Source organism: Phyllobates terribilis, unplaced genomic scaffold (assembly GCF_046119375.1).
Source record: "Phyllobates terribilis strain yellow unplaced genomic scaffold, ASM4611937v1 Scaffold_11__3_contigs__length_659146591, whole genome shotgun sequence".
Classification (NCBI taxonomy): Eukaryota; Metazoa; Chordata; class Amphibia; order Anura; family Dendrobatidae; genus Phyllobates; species Phyllobates terribilis.
This window is the reverse complement of record NW_027362771.1, coordinates 534570947-534585493: the sequence shown is the minus strand read 5'-3', so window position 1 is coordinate 534585493 and position 14547 is coordinate 534570947. Positions and strand designations below refer to the sequence as shown.

General features: G+C 44.9%; 1 protein-coding gene across 6 annotated transcripts in view; it reads right to left on the bottom strand.

The window, feature by feature from the left end:
- Positions 1–462: 462 nt before the first annotated feature.
- LOC141166786 (uncharacterized) overlaps positions 463–14547 on the bottom strand; it is a 72023-nt gene continuing 57938 nt past the window's right edge. For all 6 annotated transcript variants that reach the window (XM_073653814.1, XM_073653815.1, XM_073653813.1 and 3 more), the window contains 7 exons: positions 13798–13841; positions 12310–12479; positions 9170–9240; positions 6796–6941; positions 6067–6211; positions 5708–5851; positions 463–3132 (listed from right to left, as the gene is read on the bottom strand). In XM_073653814.1, the coding sequence (XP_073509915.1) occupies positions 2881–3132; positions 5708–5851; positions 6067–6211; positions 6796–6941; positions 9170–9240; positions 12310–12479; positions 13798–13841 (972 nt within the window). In that variant the 3' untranslated portion in view covers positions 463–2880. The remainder of the gene's footprint in view (positions 3133–5707; positions 5852–6066; positions 6212–6795; positions 6942–9169; positions 9241–12309; positions 12480–13797; positions 13842–14547) is intronic.

Below are 14547 nucleotides of genomic sequence, written 5' to 3'. Positions count from 1 at the left end.
CGTCAGAGCACAAGGTGTTGTGCAAGGAGCAGATTCCCGGCATCTTCGCAGGACTCACCAGCCAGATACCATCACGTACTGAACTTGTCCTTTACGAAACCGGGAGGTTTCTTTCTAAACAGCAGAAGATGTCTGAACTCATCTAACCCTCTATCCTAGGTACAGATGTAGCAGAGTGGAGATTGTATTGGGGATGCCTTTTGTAAAATCATACTGTATCCCCATGGCTTACTTAAAATGGCTCAAAATTCTAAAAGGAAAGAAAAACTGGTTAACGGAACTTTCACGTATCATTGATGGAGGGATCGGTATCTGGCTATACAGGGAGTACATGAGCCGGGACCACCAGTGTGACTTCCCACGCCTTCTTGGATTCGCCATGCCCCCCACCAGTATCCCGGAGCACCGATACTGCACAGAATCACTCCCCAGCATCGTTTCAATTGTTTTATTGATTTTCCAGTGCAAAATGCAGACGGCAATGAGGGCGAGCCCCACTGCGGATATAAACACCTGACGTTCAGTACCTGGCAGGATGGCTGAGAGCCGCGGCTTCAGATCAGGCTCAGAAAAAGGGTTAAATATAACAAACAAGTGACCGGCAGCTCCCCCCCTCCTCCAGGTAGAGCAAGAGGGGGCCGTACTGTGCACATACAATCATACAGGCAGGTAACATGGCTGCAGAGGGCACCGAGAACACGGAGGAGGACAGGCAGAAAATGGCCAATGTACAGAAAGCACCGCCCCAACACGTCCACTTAGGAAGGATTCGTATTCTGCTTTACCTTGTTCCTCTGTTATTCTTCTTGGAAAAATTGACAATATTTATATAGGGAGTGTCCCTAGAGGGCCTGAAAGGGTTAGCACTGATCTGACAGCTTCAGTATAGGGACAGGTGTCATTATAGGGACAGGCGACACCAGAGGGACAGGCGACACCAGAGGGACAGGCGCCACCAGAGGGACAGGCGACACCAGAGGGACAGGCGACACCAGAGGGACAGGCATCATTGGTGAGGAAAATGGTATCAGCCACTTGGCAATTTAGTCCTACATTTTCAGGAGGAATAACAAGGGGATAACACAACTTCTTTTAAGAACAGCAAAAAAAAAACAATGGGAGATTCCAGTAAGCGCTAAACAGACATGTTGGGAGAGCCGAGGGATCCAAGGAGGGGTGAGCCAAGAGCGGAGGTGTCTCCCCCTGACAATAACACATCATCATTACATAGATATAGTACCAAACAAACCAAAGTACATATGATACCTGTACGAGAAGGGCATGGCCCGGCACTGCCTTCATCAGTCAGGCAAGGATAGCACCTAGTCATGACCACTCAAATTCAGGCGTGACTGGCATCTTCACATACACCCTGGTTGTCTACCTCGATAGTCGTACAAATACCAAGGGTCGCCCCATGTAGGATCCGCTAGGACCGCACTGATCACAAGATGGGGGCACTAATGTCCTCTGTTTGGAGTAGTACTGAGCATGTGCGACCGCTCCCTCATTGGCTGTCTGTAGGAGTAATGGTCGCACATGCTCAGTACGGCTCCATTCCCATAGGGGAACTTAGGTCCCTTGTACTCAGGATTAGTGAGGGGATCGAATCCCAGCGATCACACATTTATCATCTATCTTGTGGACAGGGGACAGATGTTCTGTACGTGACAATCCCATTAAAAGAGAACCAACCAGAATGAAGAGCTTCACCATAAACAGTCACCGGTAAAGGCAAATCCATGAATTGCCCCTTTTCTAGTAATACCTAGTTATAGCCGTTTTTAGGAACGCTGGGTAAAACCGATGTCCCTGGCAAAGTCAGTTTTTTCATCCCCCTTAAAAGGAGGCATCGATTTCATAGAATGAAGACTTAGAATCTGATATTGATGATCAATAGGTTTATCCAGGAGAACCCCTTTAGATTCATGTGTTTTCTGCTAAATATTATTTTTGCAGTTGGGTTTCATGAAAAACTGCGCACCGTTTGGCTTTTAACAGGATTTTTTTGATTGCTGGCTGCAGAATGAGTTAACTGAGCGTCCGTCAGTGAGCTGGTTCTGACAGGAGAGTTTGTAACTCCTTTACCTGTCATTTTCAGAGCTCCTCTCACCAGTTAAACTTTCATGTGGTCATAAATCAGCAGAGAGGAGCTTAGCAATACTGATGAGACTCCATGTCAGGAGCTCACTGACAGTGTCTCAGAAAACTCTTTCTGCAACCAGCGATAAACAGTGCAACACAGAAGCTATAGGAGAATGGTGCAAAATATTTAAATAAACCCAATTGCAAAAATTATTTTTAGCCTAAAATACATCCATTTAAGAAAAAAAAAAAAAAAAATTGTCCCTGGATAACTACTGTAAGAGGGGTGGCCACATACCAGACTGCCCTTTTAATATGGGAGGAGCAATCTTGGCTTCCAAGGCCATTACAGGAGAGTTTTAATAATGGTCACCCAGCTTTCTCCGGAACAGATAAGACAGACAACCCAATAAATAGTTCCTCTCCTGTCTGAGGGGACATTCTCCTCCGAAATCCTGGTCTTCAGTAAGTCTACAGCGGCTCAGTGGTGCAACAGTGCCAGCTAGTGGCATCAAGCTATAAGTGCAGGTTGACGCAGGCTTATGGAGGATCTGGCTCCTAGGTGAGTAACTATGAATCCACAGATCTGTAAAAATCTGAAAAAAGCCATTTTGTCTGATTGTTAAACACATACAATACTGATTAGGAATCCCATAGGGTTCCTCCTCGTCCGATAACCTTGCACCATATCCTCTTGCAGCCTATGGCAGATTTCTCTGTTGTTCTGCACATACAGAGGTACCATGAAAAGTGCAGAAGGTCCATTCAGCATCGGTCCTGAGCAGGGTTCTCCAGTCACACCAAGTTCTTATTACGCTTGGGGATAATCCTGCGATACGTCCGACGCTCGGAGATGTTACGTTTCACCTTCACCGCCATGGGAGAGTTCTCGGGGTTCAGTGAGGGACTGGAGTAGGACCTTTTTAGGCCGGAGTTCTCCTGTCCTCCATCAGGTTCTGTAATGCGAGACTCTAAGGCCTGGAGATCTTCGCAGCCGTTCTCCATCCATAAGGCTAAAAGCTTCACGTACGTTTCGTACCGTAATTTCTAGAGAGAGGAAAACCAAATAGGGTCAGATCAGCAATGGACTTTTTTGGGCGAAAAGTATTTCAGTATGAGCATTGAGCAAAATTCAGTGGAGGAAATTCGCAGCGGTAATTGACCATTGGTGCAGATTTTGACAGAGGATTTTACTCTTAGCAATGAAAAAGGTAAATTTCGCACTATTTCGTTTGCTTTTTTTTCTGCGAAAAATCTGCATCAAATAAGTCTTAATTTGATTTTGATTAATTGAAATTGAAGAAAACATCGCCAAAATGATGGCGTTCTTTAAGATCAGAGGTTTAGTGTTATCATAAGATCTACATATTAAATGATTTGTCCGGTTAAAAGAAAGTTATCGTCGCTCGATAAAATAGGTGATAACTTATTGACTGGTGGAGGTCTGACCGCAGAACAGGGAACTCCCGGTTACAATGGAACGGCACTGCACGTGCTCGACTGTCGCTCCATCATTTCCTATGGGGCTGCTGAGCGCTGCAGTGCTTGTGCTTGACTGTCGCTCAATCATTCCCTATGGGACTGCCGAGCACTGCAGTGCTTGTGCTTGACTGTCGCTCAATCATTCCCTATGGGACTGCCGAGCACTGCAGTGCTTGTGCTTGACTGTCGCTCAATCATTCCCTATGGGCCTGCTGAGCGCTGCAGTGCTTGTGCTTGACTATTGCTCAATCATTCCCTATGGGGCTGCTGAGCGCTGCAGTGCTTGTGCTCGACTGTCGCTCCATCATTCCCTATGGGGCTGCTGAGCGCTGCAGTGCTTGTGCTTGACTGTCGCTCAATCATTCCCTATGGGCCTGCTGAGCGCTGCAGTGCTTGTGCTTGACTGTCGCTCAATCATTCCCTATGGGCCTGCTGAGCGCTGCAGTGTACGTGCTCGACCATCGCTCAATCATTCCCTATGGGACTGCCGAGCACTGCAGTGCTTGTGCTCGACTGTCGCTCCATCATTCCCTATGGGGCTGCTGAGCACTGCAGTGCTTGTGCTTGACTGTCGCTCAATCATTCCCTATGGGCCTGCTGAGCGCTGCAGTGCTTGTGCTTGACTGTCGCTCAATCATTCCCTATGGGGCTGCTGAGCGCTGCAGTGCTTGTGCTCGACTGTCGCTCCATCATTCCCTATGGGGCTGCGGAGCGCTGCAGTGCTTGTGCTTGACTGTCGCTCCATCATTCCCTATGGGCCTGCTGAGCGCTGCAGTGTACGTGCTCGACCGTCGCTCAATCATTTCCTATGGGATTGCCGAGCACTGCAGTGCTTGACTGTCGCTCCATCATTCCCTATGGGGCTGCTGAGCGCTGCAGTGCTTGTGCTTGACTGTCGCTCCATCATTCCCTATGGGGCTGCTGAACGCTGCAGTGTACGTGCTCGACCGTCACTGAATCATTCCTATGGAACTGCCGAGCGCTGCAGTGCTTGTGCTTGACTGTCGCACCATCATTCCCTATGGGGCTGCTGAGCGCTGCAGTGCTTGTGCTTGACTGTCGCTCCATCATTCCCTATGGGGCTGCTGAGCGCTGCAGTGCTTGTGCTTGACTGTCGCTCAATCATTCCCTATGGGGCTGCTGAGCGCTGCAGTGCTTGTGCTCGACTGTCGCTCCATCATTCCCTATGGGGCTGCTGAGCGCTGCAGTGCTTGTGCTTGACTGTCGCTCCATCATTCCCTATGGGCCTGCTGAGCGCTGCAGTGTACGTGCTCGACCGTCGCTCAATCATTTCCTATGGGATTGCCGAGCACTGCAGTGCTTGACTGTCGCTCCATCATTCCCTATGGGGCTGCTGAGCGCTGCAGTGCTTGTGCTTGACTGTCGCTCCATCATTCCCTATGGGGCTGCTGAACGCTGCAGTGTACGTGCTCGACCGTCACTGAATCATTCCTATGGAACTGCCGAGCGCTGCAGTGCTTGTGCTTGACTGTCGCACCATCATTCCCTATGGGGCTGCTGAGCGCTGCAGTGCTTGTGCTTGACTGTCGCACCATCATTCCCTATGGGGCTGCTGAGCGCTGCAGTGCTTGTGCTTGACTGTCGCTCCATCATTCCCTATGGGGCTGCAGAACGCTGCAGTGTACGTGCTCCACCGTTGCTCAATCATTCCCTATGGGACTACCGACACTGCAGTGCTTGTGGTTGACTGTCGCTCAATCATTCCCTATGGGGCTGCTGAGCGCTGCAGTGCTTGTGCTTGACTGTCGCTCCATCATTCCCTATGGGGCTGCAGAACGCTGCAGTGTACGTGCTCCACCGTTGCTCAATCATTCCCTATGGGACTACCGACACTGCAGTGCTTGTGGTTGACTGTCGCTCAATCATTCCCTATGGGACTGCCGAGCGCTGCAGTGCACATGCTCGACCATCGCTCAATCATTCTCTATGGAATTTGCATTTTTCTGGCAGCCCCATAGAGAATGAATGGAGAGACGCTCGGGCGTCCGACTGACCTCCTAACTGTCCTCATCACTGACAATGTACTTTTCACTATGCTAAAGGGCTTCTATCTACAAGTTGTTGGAAATCGGACATCAGAAACTTTGATGTAACAAGATATATAAAAATCGAACCGCACCTCAAAACGCAGGTAGTCTCCACGCAGGTGATAGTCCTCCCATTCACGCGTTTTGCTCTTCGAGTCTGGAAGATTTCTCTGGTGCTCTGTCAGGTCGTCCGTAAACCTGTCCATCAAGGATTCTTGGGCCTGGAGCTGCTCTTCCTGTGCAGGTCACAGAACAAATCATCAATATTTTATTACGTGTCGTACCCCACCACCATTCTCTAGTCTCTTATCTCGGCGCCCTGATGAATACTGGTTCCTGTACCCACGATTCTGGAATCATATATGTGGACTCTGAACCATCAGATGGTGTCATGGTAGGTGTGCACCGCCTACATGTAGAAGTGATGGGTAAGTCTTACATCAGCACCTACCAGGTCCAGTTTGCACGGAGCCGAGGGGAGGATGGGTCTGTAAAATCTTCTTTGAGAACCCACAGCAGCTGGAAATGGCGGTGATGAAAACATGGCGGCCACCAAGTTAATACGGGTGATCCACGAGTTCATCTCTTCTGGTGTCCTAATAAGAGCCAGATAATACATTTCGTTATTAGTGGAAGCGATTAAGAATAAATAGGATTTATTTTTTCCATGCATTTTATTGGCGAAGTCTCGTTGTGGTCTGGGCCGATCTTGAGCTCGGCGGCTTTTTCTTTCGATTGTGTATACATGTAACTGCACTTTCAGAAAAGTGTTAATGTTATATAGAGATGTCACAAATTTTGACCAGACAGCAGTCGGGTGGTAAAACAGAGGGACAGAAGCTCTTCTGAGATGTAGAAAATTTATGAGCCCATCTTCAATCTTCTGCCCCTCAATTTTTAGCGGTCGGTGGGAGTCAGCACTATAGACAAGAAGACTCATCTTTGATTATCCAGTCAGAAAGGTAAAAGTCTTATTAACCTCGGGAGAAAACCAATGGTCAAGAATGCCCACAATACAGGCAGCTCCTCTGATACTTATGGGGTGCAATATGAGGGGACACCAGTACCGGATATACAAGAATACCATGAATGTGTACCAGTGAATTATTAAGGTCCTATGTGAGATACATCTGCATTCGCTGCAGGATATGGAGGTGTAAGGTGGGTCGATGTTACTTACTGAGTCTGGAAAAGAAATACCCGCCAGTCAGCAGTCTGCAGCCGAAAGACGTGCGGCCTCTTGGTGTACTCGCTGGCTTTCTCAGCCAGAGAATGGTGCGCACTGATCACCTCCTCCGGGGACTGGAAGTCCAACCTGTACTCATCCTGCCCAAAAGACAAGAGTAACCAAGGATAATTCATTCATTCTTGTAACATACAACAATTTTTTATTTTTTTTTGCTTATTGACCTCTCCAAAAAATAAAACCCAGGATAAATCTTAGAACTATAAGAAGAAATTTCACAGTCCGCCCCTGCAGCCCCTTTGTGTTAGTTACTGATGAGCAGCACAGCATTTCTATCAAAAACCGTATGCTTTTTATATACAGTCATAGCCGAAAGTGTTGGCACCTTTGAAATTGTTCCAGAAAATGAAGTATTTCAGCCATAAAATGATTGCGATTATACATGTTTTGTTATACACATGTTTATTTTCTTTGTGTGTATTGGATCAACACAAAAAAGAAACAGAGGGAAAAAAAAAGGCAAATTGGACAATTTCATATAAAACTCCAAAAATGGACAGGCCAAAATTATTGGCACCTTTCCAAAATTGTGGGTAAACAACTTTGTTTCAAGCATCTGATGCTCGTTCAAACTCACCTGTGGCAAGTAACAGGTGTGGACAATACGAAAATCACACCTGAAACCAGATAAAAAGGGGAGAAGTTTACTCAATCTTTGCATTGTGTCTGAGTGTGCTACAATAAGCATGGAGAACAGAAAGAGGAAAAGAGAACTGTCTGAGGACTTGAGATCCAAAATTGTTGAACAATATCAACAATCTCCAGGTTACAAGTCCATCTCCAGAGCGCTTGATGTTCCTTTGTCCACGGCGCGCAACATAATTAGGCAGTTTACAACCCATGACTATGTAGCTAATCTCCCTGGGCAGAGAAAAACTCATCAAAGGTTGCAATGCAGGATAGTCCAGATGGTGGATAATCAGCCCCAATCAAGTTCTAAAGAAATTCAAGCTGTCCTGCAGGTTCAGGGTGCATCAGTGTCAGTGCGAACTATCCGTCAATATTTGAATGAATTGAAACGCTATGGAAAGAGACCCAGAAAACCCCACTGCTGACACACAGACATAAAAAAGCTAGACTGCAGTTTGCCAAAATGTTAGTGAGTAAGCCAATATCCTTCTGGGAGAGCATCTTGTGGACAGATGAGACCAAGATAGAGCTTTTTGGTAAAGCACATCACATCATTCTACGGTTTACCGAAAACTGAATGAACTAAGAACACAGTACCTACAGTCAAATATGAGGGAGGTTCAAAGATTGTTGAGGTTGTTTTGCTGCCTCTGGCACTGGGTGTTTTGACTGTGTGCAAGGCATCATGAAATCTGAAGATTACAAAAGGATTTTGGGTCGCAATGTAGTGCCCAGTGTCAGAAAGCTAGGTTTGTGTCGTCCTAGGTCATGGGTCTTTCAGCTGGACAATGATCCCAAACATACTTCAAGAAGCCCCCAGAAATGGATGAAAACAAAGCACTGGAGAGTTTTTAAGTGGTCAGCTATGAGTCCAGATATAAATCCCATTGATCACCTGTGGAGAGATTTTTTAATTGCTGTTGTAAGAAGACGTCTTCACACATGAGAGACCTGGAGCAGTTTTCAAAAGAAGAGTGGTCCAAAATTCCCGTAGAGAGGTGTAAGAAGCTTGTTGATGGTTATAGAAAGCGATTGATTGCAGTTATTGATTACAATAGGGTGTGCAACCAAATAATTCTGTCCAGGCTATTTTTGGGGTTTAGTGTGACATTATGTCCAATTTGCCTTTTTTACTCTGTTTTATTTGTGTTGTCCCAATACACAAAAAGGAAATAAACATGTGTATAACAAAACGTGCGTAATTGCAATAATTTTCTGGGAGAAATACTTCCTTATCTAGAATAATTTCAAGGGTGCCAACACTTTCAGCCATGACTGTATCTATAACTGAAGGGATCACTTTAAAGTGTGATTAAACTTTTTCAAAAACTTTTGAAATGTCAGAAGTTTTGATTGATGGCATTCCTGTTCCTGAGCGTCTTACCAATCACTGAAACAGAGGAGCAGAAACTCTCAGAAGTTCCAGAAAGTGCATGTAGAATAAGTATGGACTCACAGAAAGTCCATCGGTGCTTCAAGAGTCTGCTGAGCCCCACTGCCCCTCCGTCAGGGTCCTCACCATTCAAAACTTCTGATATGTGGATATATATATATTTTTTAAAGTTTAGTTATTCCTTGAATTACAAGTCCTAACCAAAATACAAAACCAGTGAAGATTGATATTTCACAATGCAGCAAACAGAGGACAATGCCTTTTCCTTTTTGGTAGAAGTCTCACCTTTAACAAAAAGATCAGCATCCCCTTTAATACAGCGTGAAAGGATTTCCAGCTTCTTTTTCCCCATGGAGCTGTAATGATAGGAGAACCAGCGTTACAAGGTGTGATACAAATAACTCTAGGTGACAGCACCGATGTCAGAAAATGTACTGAGGTTTTGGGGCAATGCATAATCTGATGTAAGCAAAATAATAAAAAACAAGACTAATGTTGCTGTTCATAATGCTGGGACCCCCGATTATCCCTATCAAAGTTAATGGGGCCTTTTAAGATTTGTCATTAACCCTTTGAACACAGATCTGGTGTAGCGGACATGACTGCGCTAATAACAGAAGCCGTGACAGTAATGTGAGCAGGAGCAAAGGATAATGGTGAACAAAAATGGCACCTGATAAAGTCATAAAAGTGCATAAAAACTACCAAATTCAACGCTACACTAGGAATATCTGATGGTTGTAAGTGCTGATATTATCTATATAGATAAGAAAAACATTTGCCGGGACATTAATGGGAACAGAATCTACCTGTAAGTTTTCTGGGGTCACAGGGGCCCTTTGCTGAGCAATGTGTTCATTTCAGGCCCAATCATTTAAAGGGGTTGTCCACTACTCGGTCAACACTTTCTGAATCCCTATGTTTCCCTCAGTAAAATAATAACTCCTATACTCACCTTTGGTGCCGGCTTCATTCCAGCGGTGTTGGCACTGTCTCTCCCGGGGCTTGTGTGACATTATTATGTCATGCGATCCCTGCAGCCGATCAGCACTGGCTTCACTCTCCCCACCTTCTGACGTAACTGACATCGGAAATTAGTGAGAGCCAAGGCTGCGCTCTCATTTACTCCGGATGTCTGATTTGTCCAAAAGAGGGGAAGCCAGTGCTGATTGGCTGAAGGGATTGCGTGACATAATGTCACATGGTCCCTGCAGGAGAGTCAGTGCCGACACTGCTGGAACTGTGCGGCACCAGAGGTGAGTATAGGAGTTATTATTTTACTGGGGAAAAACGAGATTCAGAAAAAGTTGAGAAACTAAAAGTTTACACGGTTTTCTTTTATATTTTGTAGGCGCTTTATTTGAATGCCTATATATCAGTGTCAGTAGATCATAGGGGTCTCTGAAGTGGGACCCCCACCAGTCACTTGGAAGATGACTGAAAAGTGTGCAGCTTAGGAGGCAGGAGCACACAGAGCGGCCTATGACTTTCTACTGAATTATGTAATCCACTCAGCCAAGTCACTCAGGCAGCGGGGCTGCACTCCTGCCTCCTTAGCGCTGCACTTTTCAGCCTTCTTGAGCGATCGGAGGGGGTGTCAGGACCCAGACCTCTACCGATCTACAGTAAATGTATAAAAAAAATCCACTTAAAACACTTAGTTACTCTTTAGGGATAATTTTCGTTGTGAACTAGATACTACATTACTTCACTCAGACAAGAATAGGGAAACTGAATTCTTGGGAGAACTTAAAGGGCACGTTACTCTCAGAAGATCGGGGCACGGCGCTCAGTAGAAGACACAGTCACTTCATTTAAGTCCCTAGCAAACCCCGGCATCCAGTTCTTTGCCTTGTCAAAAGTATTCTTCTTTATTTCACCATTATAAAAACCTTGGTAGTCGCCATACAAAACGAGATAAATTGTTATTTTTGGCTTAAAAGGGTGCAATAAAGGAGTATGGTTTAGTCAAGGCAAATGACTAGCTGCTATAATTTTTTTTTGTAAGTTATTCAATCTTGTGCTCCAAGAAATCCGTGCATTGGATCCGCCTGGGATTGTGCGGGAAAACACAAAAGAGCTGAACTTCTTGTTCCATTTTGTTCCCCACAAACACCCATTTATGTTCAATGTCACTAGAGGAAGAGGAACAAACTAAGCTGTAGCTGAATGTTTTTTTTTTTTTTCTTTTTTATACAAACAGTAGTGGGCAAAAGTTTTAGGCAGGTGTGGAAAAAATGCTACAAAGTGAGAATGATTTGACAAATAGTAATGTTAATAGTTTATTTTTATCAATTAACAAAATGCAAAGTGAATGAACAAAAGAGAAATCTAAATCATATTGATATTTGGTGACCATCAATTCTTCTAGGTACACTGGTCACCTGTTTTAGAAGGAACACTGTACGGAAGTTGCACAAAACATCTTGGAGAACTGACCACAGATCTTCTGTGAATGTCGCTTGTACAAATCCTTCTGTCTCATCATGTAATCCCAGACAGACTGGATGATGTTGAGATCCCACCAAGGACAATATCTGCAAGGAATCTGTATGTTCTCCCCGTGTTTGCGTGGGTTTTCCCCTGGTTATCCGGTTTCCTCGGAAACTCCAAAGACATACTGATAGGGAATGTAGATTGTGAGCCCCAATGGGGACAGTGATGATAATGTTTGTAAATTGTCTGAATTGTAAAGCGCTGCAGAACATATTGGTGCTTTATAAATAAAAAGATTATTATTATCAGGGCTCTGTCTGAAATTACATGAAGAGACAGAAGGATTTGTAGTAGTGACATCCACAGAAGATCTGTGGTTAATTCTCCAAGATGTTTGGAACAACTTCCCTGCCGAGTTCCTTCAAAAACTATGTGCAAGTACAAGTGTACCTAGAAGAAGTGATGCCGCTCTGAAGGCAAAGTGCGGTTACACCAAATACTTATAGGATTTAGATTTCTCTTATCTACATTCAGTTTGCATTTTGTTAATTGATAAAAATATAACTATTAAAGGGGTTGACCCCTTCGCAATCCATATGTGTGCCCCAGTAAAATAATAACACTCATACTCGCTGCGGTGCCGGCGTCGTTCCGGTGGTGAAACATGGAAAGGCAGGGAGAGTGAAGCGGATCGTGTGATATGACAATGTGATCCTCAGGACAACCAGTGCCGACAGTGCTGGAACGGAGCTGGCACTGGAGGGGAGTATAAATGCTATTATTTTAAAAGGTGTAAAGATTCGGATTGAGAAGGGGTTGTCCGAGTGGTGGACAACCCCTTTAACATTTCTATTATTTAAATTATTCTTAGTTTGCAGCATATTTTCCCCACCTGATAAGTTTTTCTCAGTACTGTACATAGTCATATTCTACTACTTTAGGAGGGTGTCTGATGATGCAGTTATACATACAACAAGGTGCGGACTCACTTTTCTTCCCATCAATATCAGCGTGTACTTTCCGGCAGAGCATCCCTTGCTTGTATACCGGATCATCAGGGTTGGGAGCGGGTATGTCCAGAAAAGGATTGCTCTTTTTCCGGATAGACATAATGGTCTCCTGTCTTGTGAGCAGAGGGTTTGCTAGTTTTTCTTCACTCCTGAACAACAACAATAAGCGGGTTAGCAACCAGAGGGTGAGAGAAAGGTAAAAACACTATTAAGAGGAGACTTAATAGCTGTCTACAAATATGTTAAGGGCTGTCACATTGTAGAAGGATCATCTTTATTCTCATTTGCACAAGGAAAGACTAGAAGCAATGGGATGAAACTAAATGGGAGGAGACACAGATTAGATATTAGAAAAAACTTTTTGACAGTTAGGGTGATTAATGAGTGGAGCAGGCTGCCACGAGAGGTGGTGAGTTCCCCTTCAATGGACGTCTTCAAACAGAGGCTGGACAGACATCTGTCTGAGATGATTTAGTGAATCCTGCTTTGAGCAGGGGGTTGGACCAGATGACCCAGGAGGTCCCTTCCAATTCTACCATTCTATGATTCTAACACGGATGTGTACAGCAGTCTGTAGGGAGGAGATAACGAGGGAATCGAGGTGGATAACTGTGACTCCTTATTTTACCCACTGAGACAATCTCTGTATAATGATTTGTTATGTTGGTGATGGGATAATACGGTGGCTCAGTGGTTAGCACTGCAGCCTTGCAGCGCTGGGGTCCTGGGTTCAAATCCCACCAAGGACAACATCTGCAAGGAGTTTGTATGTTCTCCCCGTGTTTGCGTGGGTTTCCTCCAACACTACAATTTAGATTGGGACAGTGATGATGATGTCTGTACAGGGATGTGGAACATGATAGTACTATATAAGCAAGGAAAATATATAAATGAGAGAATCCCATCGTCATGTAACTACAAGTATTCAAATTGCATATTTGTGGTTACATGATGACAGCTGGAATCGGCAAGTGGAGCTGAATCCTGACAGTGTGTATATACATTTCTCCAGGGCCCGACAACCCCTTTTATTGAACTTTCACCTATTCCAAGGATTCAGTCCCTTGCCCTCAAAGCAGACATGGCCACATGTATCTAGTAAGTTACAGATCTAGTAGAGCTTGATATGTACACAATAAAGGACTAGGTGTCATCTACTGATATTTTATAGAATGTTTTAGATTGGGCAAACCCCCTTTATAAGGGCTTGTCCTGAAAGATCATCTCATGTCCACATGCCCTATTACTGGGTCTACCAAGTAGCAGCTCTTATTTGTTGGACTTGGGACGTCCATATATCCAAATATCCATATTCATATGTCTAAATATCCAAATAGACAATACAGTCAGAGCAGAGACGGACACGTGTCCTTACGCGCGTCCTTATGTGAAGCATATAACACCACAGTCTTAGAAATAAATTGGTAAGAGGCTATGGTCAATTTTTTTTTTTTACCGTCTACTCACATTGCCCATTCCAACTTCTCAGTTCGGATCGAGTTGTAAAAGCCCTACAAGAAAAGAAAATGGAGTCATATAGTGCATAAATGACACAATAATGCAGATGTGAATGCATCTAGAGATAGCCACCAATTAAAACTGTAGGGCAAGATTGTGGTTATCCAATTCATCTTCACTTTACATCACAGATAGTCTGCGTCCCATGTGCAGACTACAGACTGCTGTAAGCAATGGGCTATAGTAGAATTTGTAGCAGTTCCCATCGGCGCTGCCCTATCACACCTCCATATTGAGCTGATGTTTTGTAAAGCTGAAGGGTTTGGATACAGGAGGGAGTCCTAAGACCCCCCATACACGTCGGCCTCTGATACTGACGAGTTAAGCCAACAGTCTAATGTGTATAGGCCCCTGACAGATGACTGTAGAGAAACAAAAGGATCTTGTGTGTCTGATTGCGGACTGTCGATCCTTTAGTTCTCCCTGAGATAAGGCACCACCAGAGAAGTATGACGGCAGCTCTCTAATAGAGAACACCGGAGTGCTCGGCAGATAGAGCGCTCATGTGTATGGGGGAGCTGGGGCGAGACAGCTGCTGGTCGACACATCGCGTATCTAAAGTGTATGTGATCGAGGGATCTGGCGGCAGAATATTCCCTTCTTCTCACTAAAATAAACATACTCAGCAGAGCCCTTTATGGTGTTGATCGTTCTTACTGGTGGGAAAGATAATATAAATGACTGCAGTAACAAAAAGAA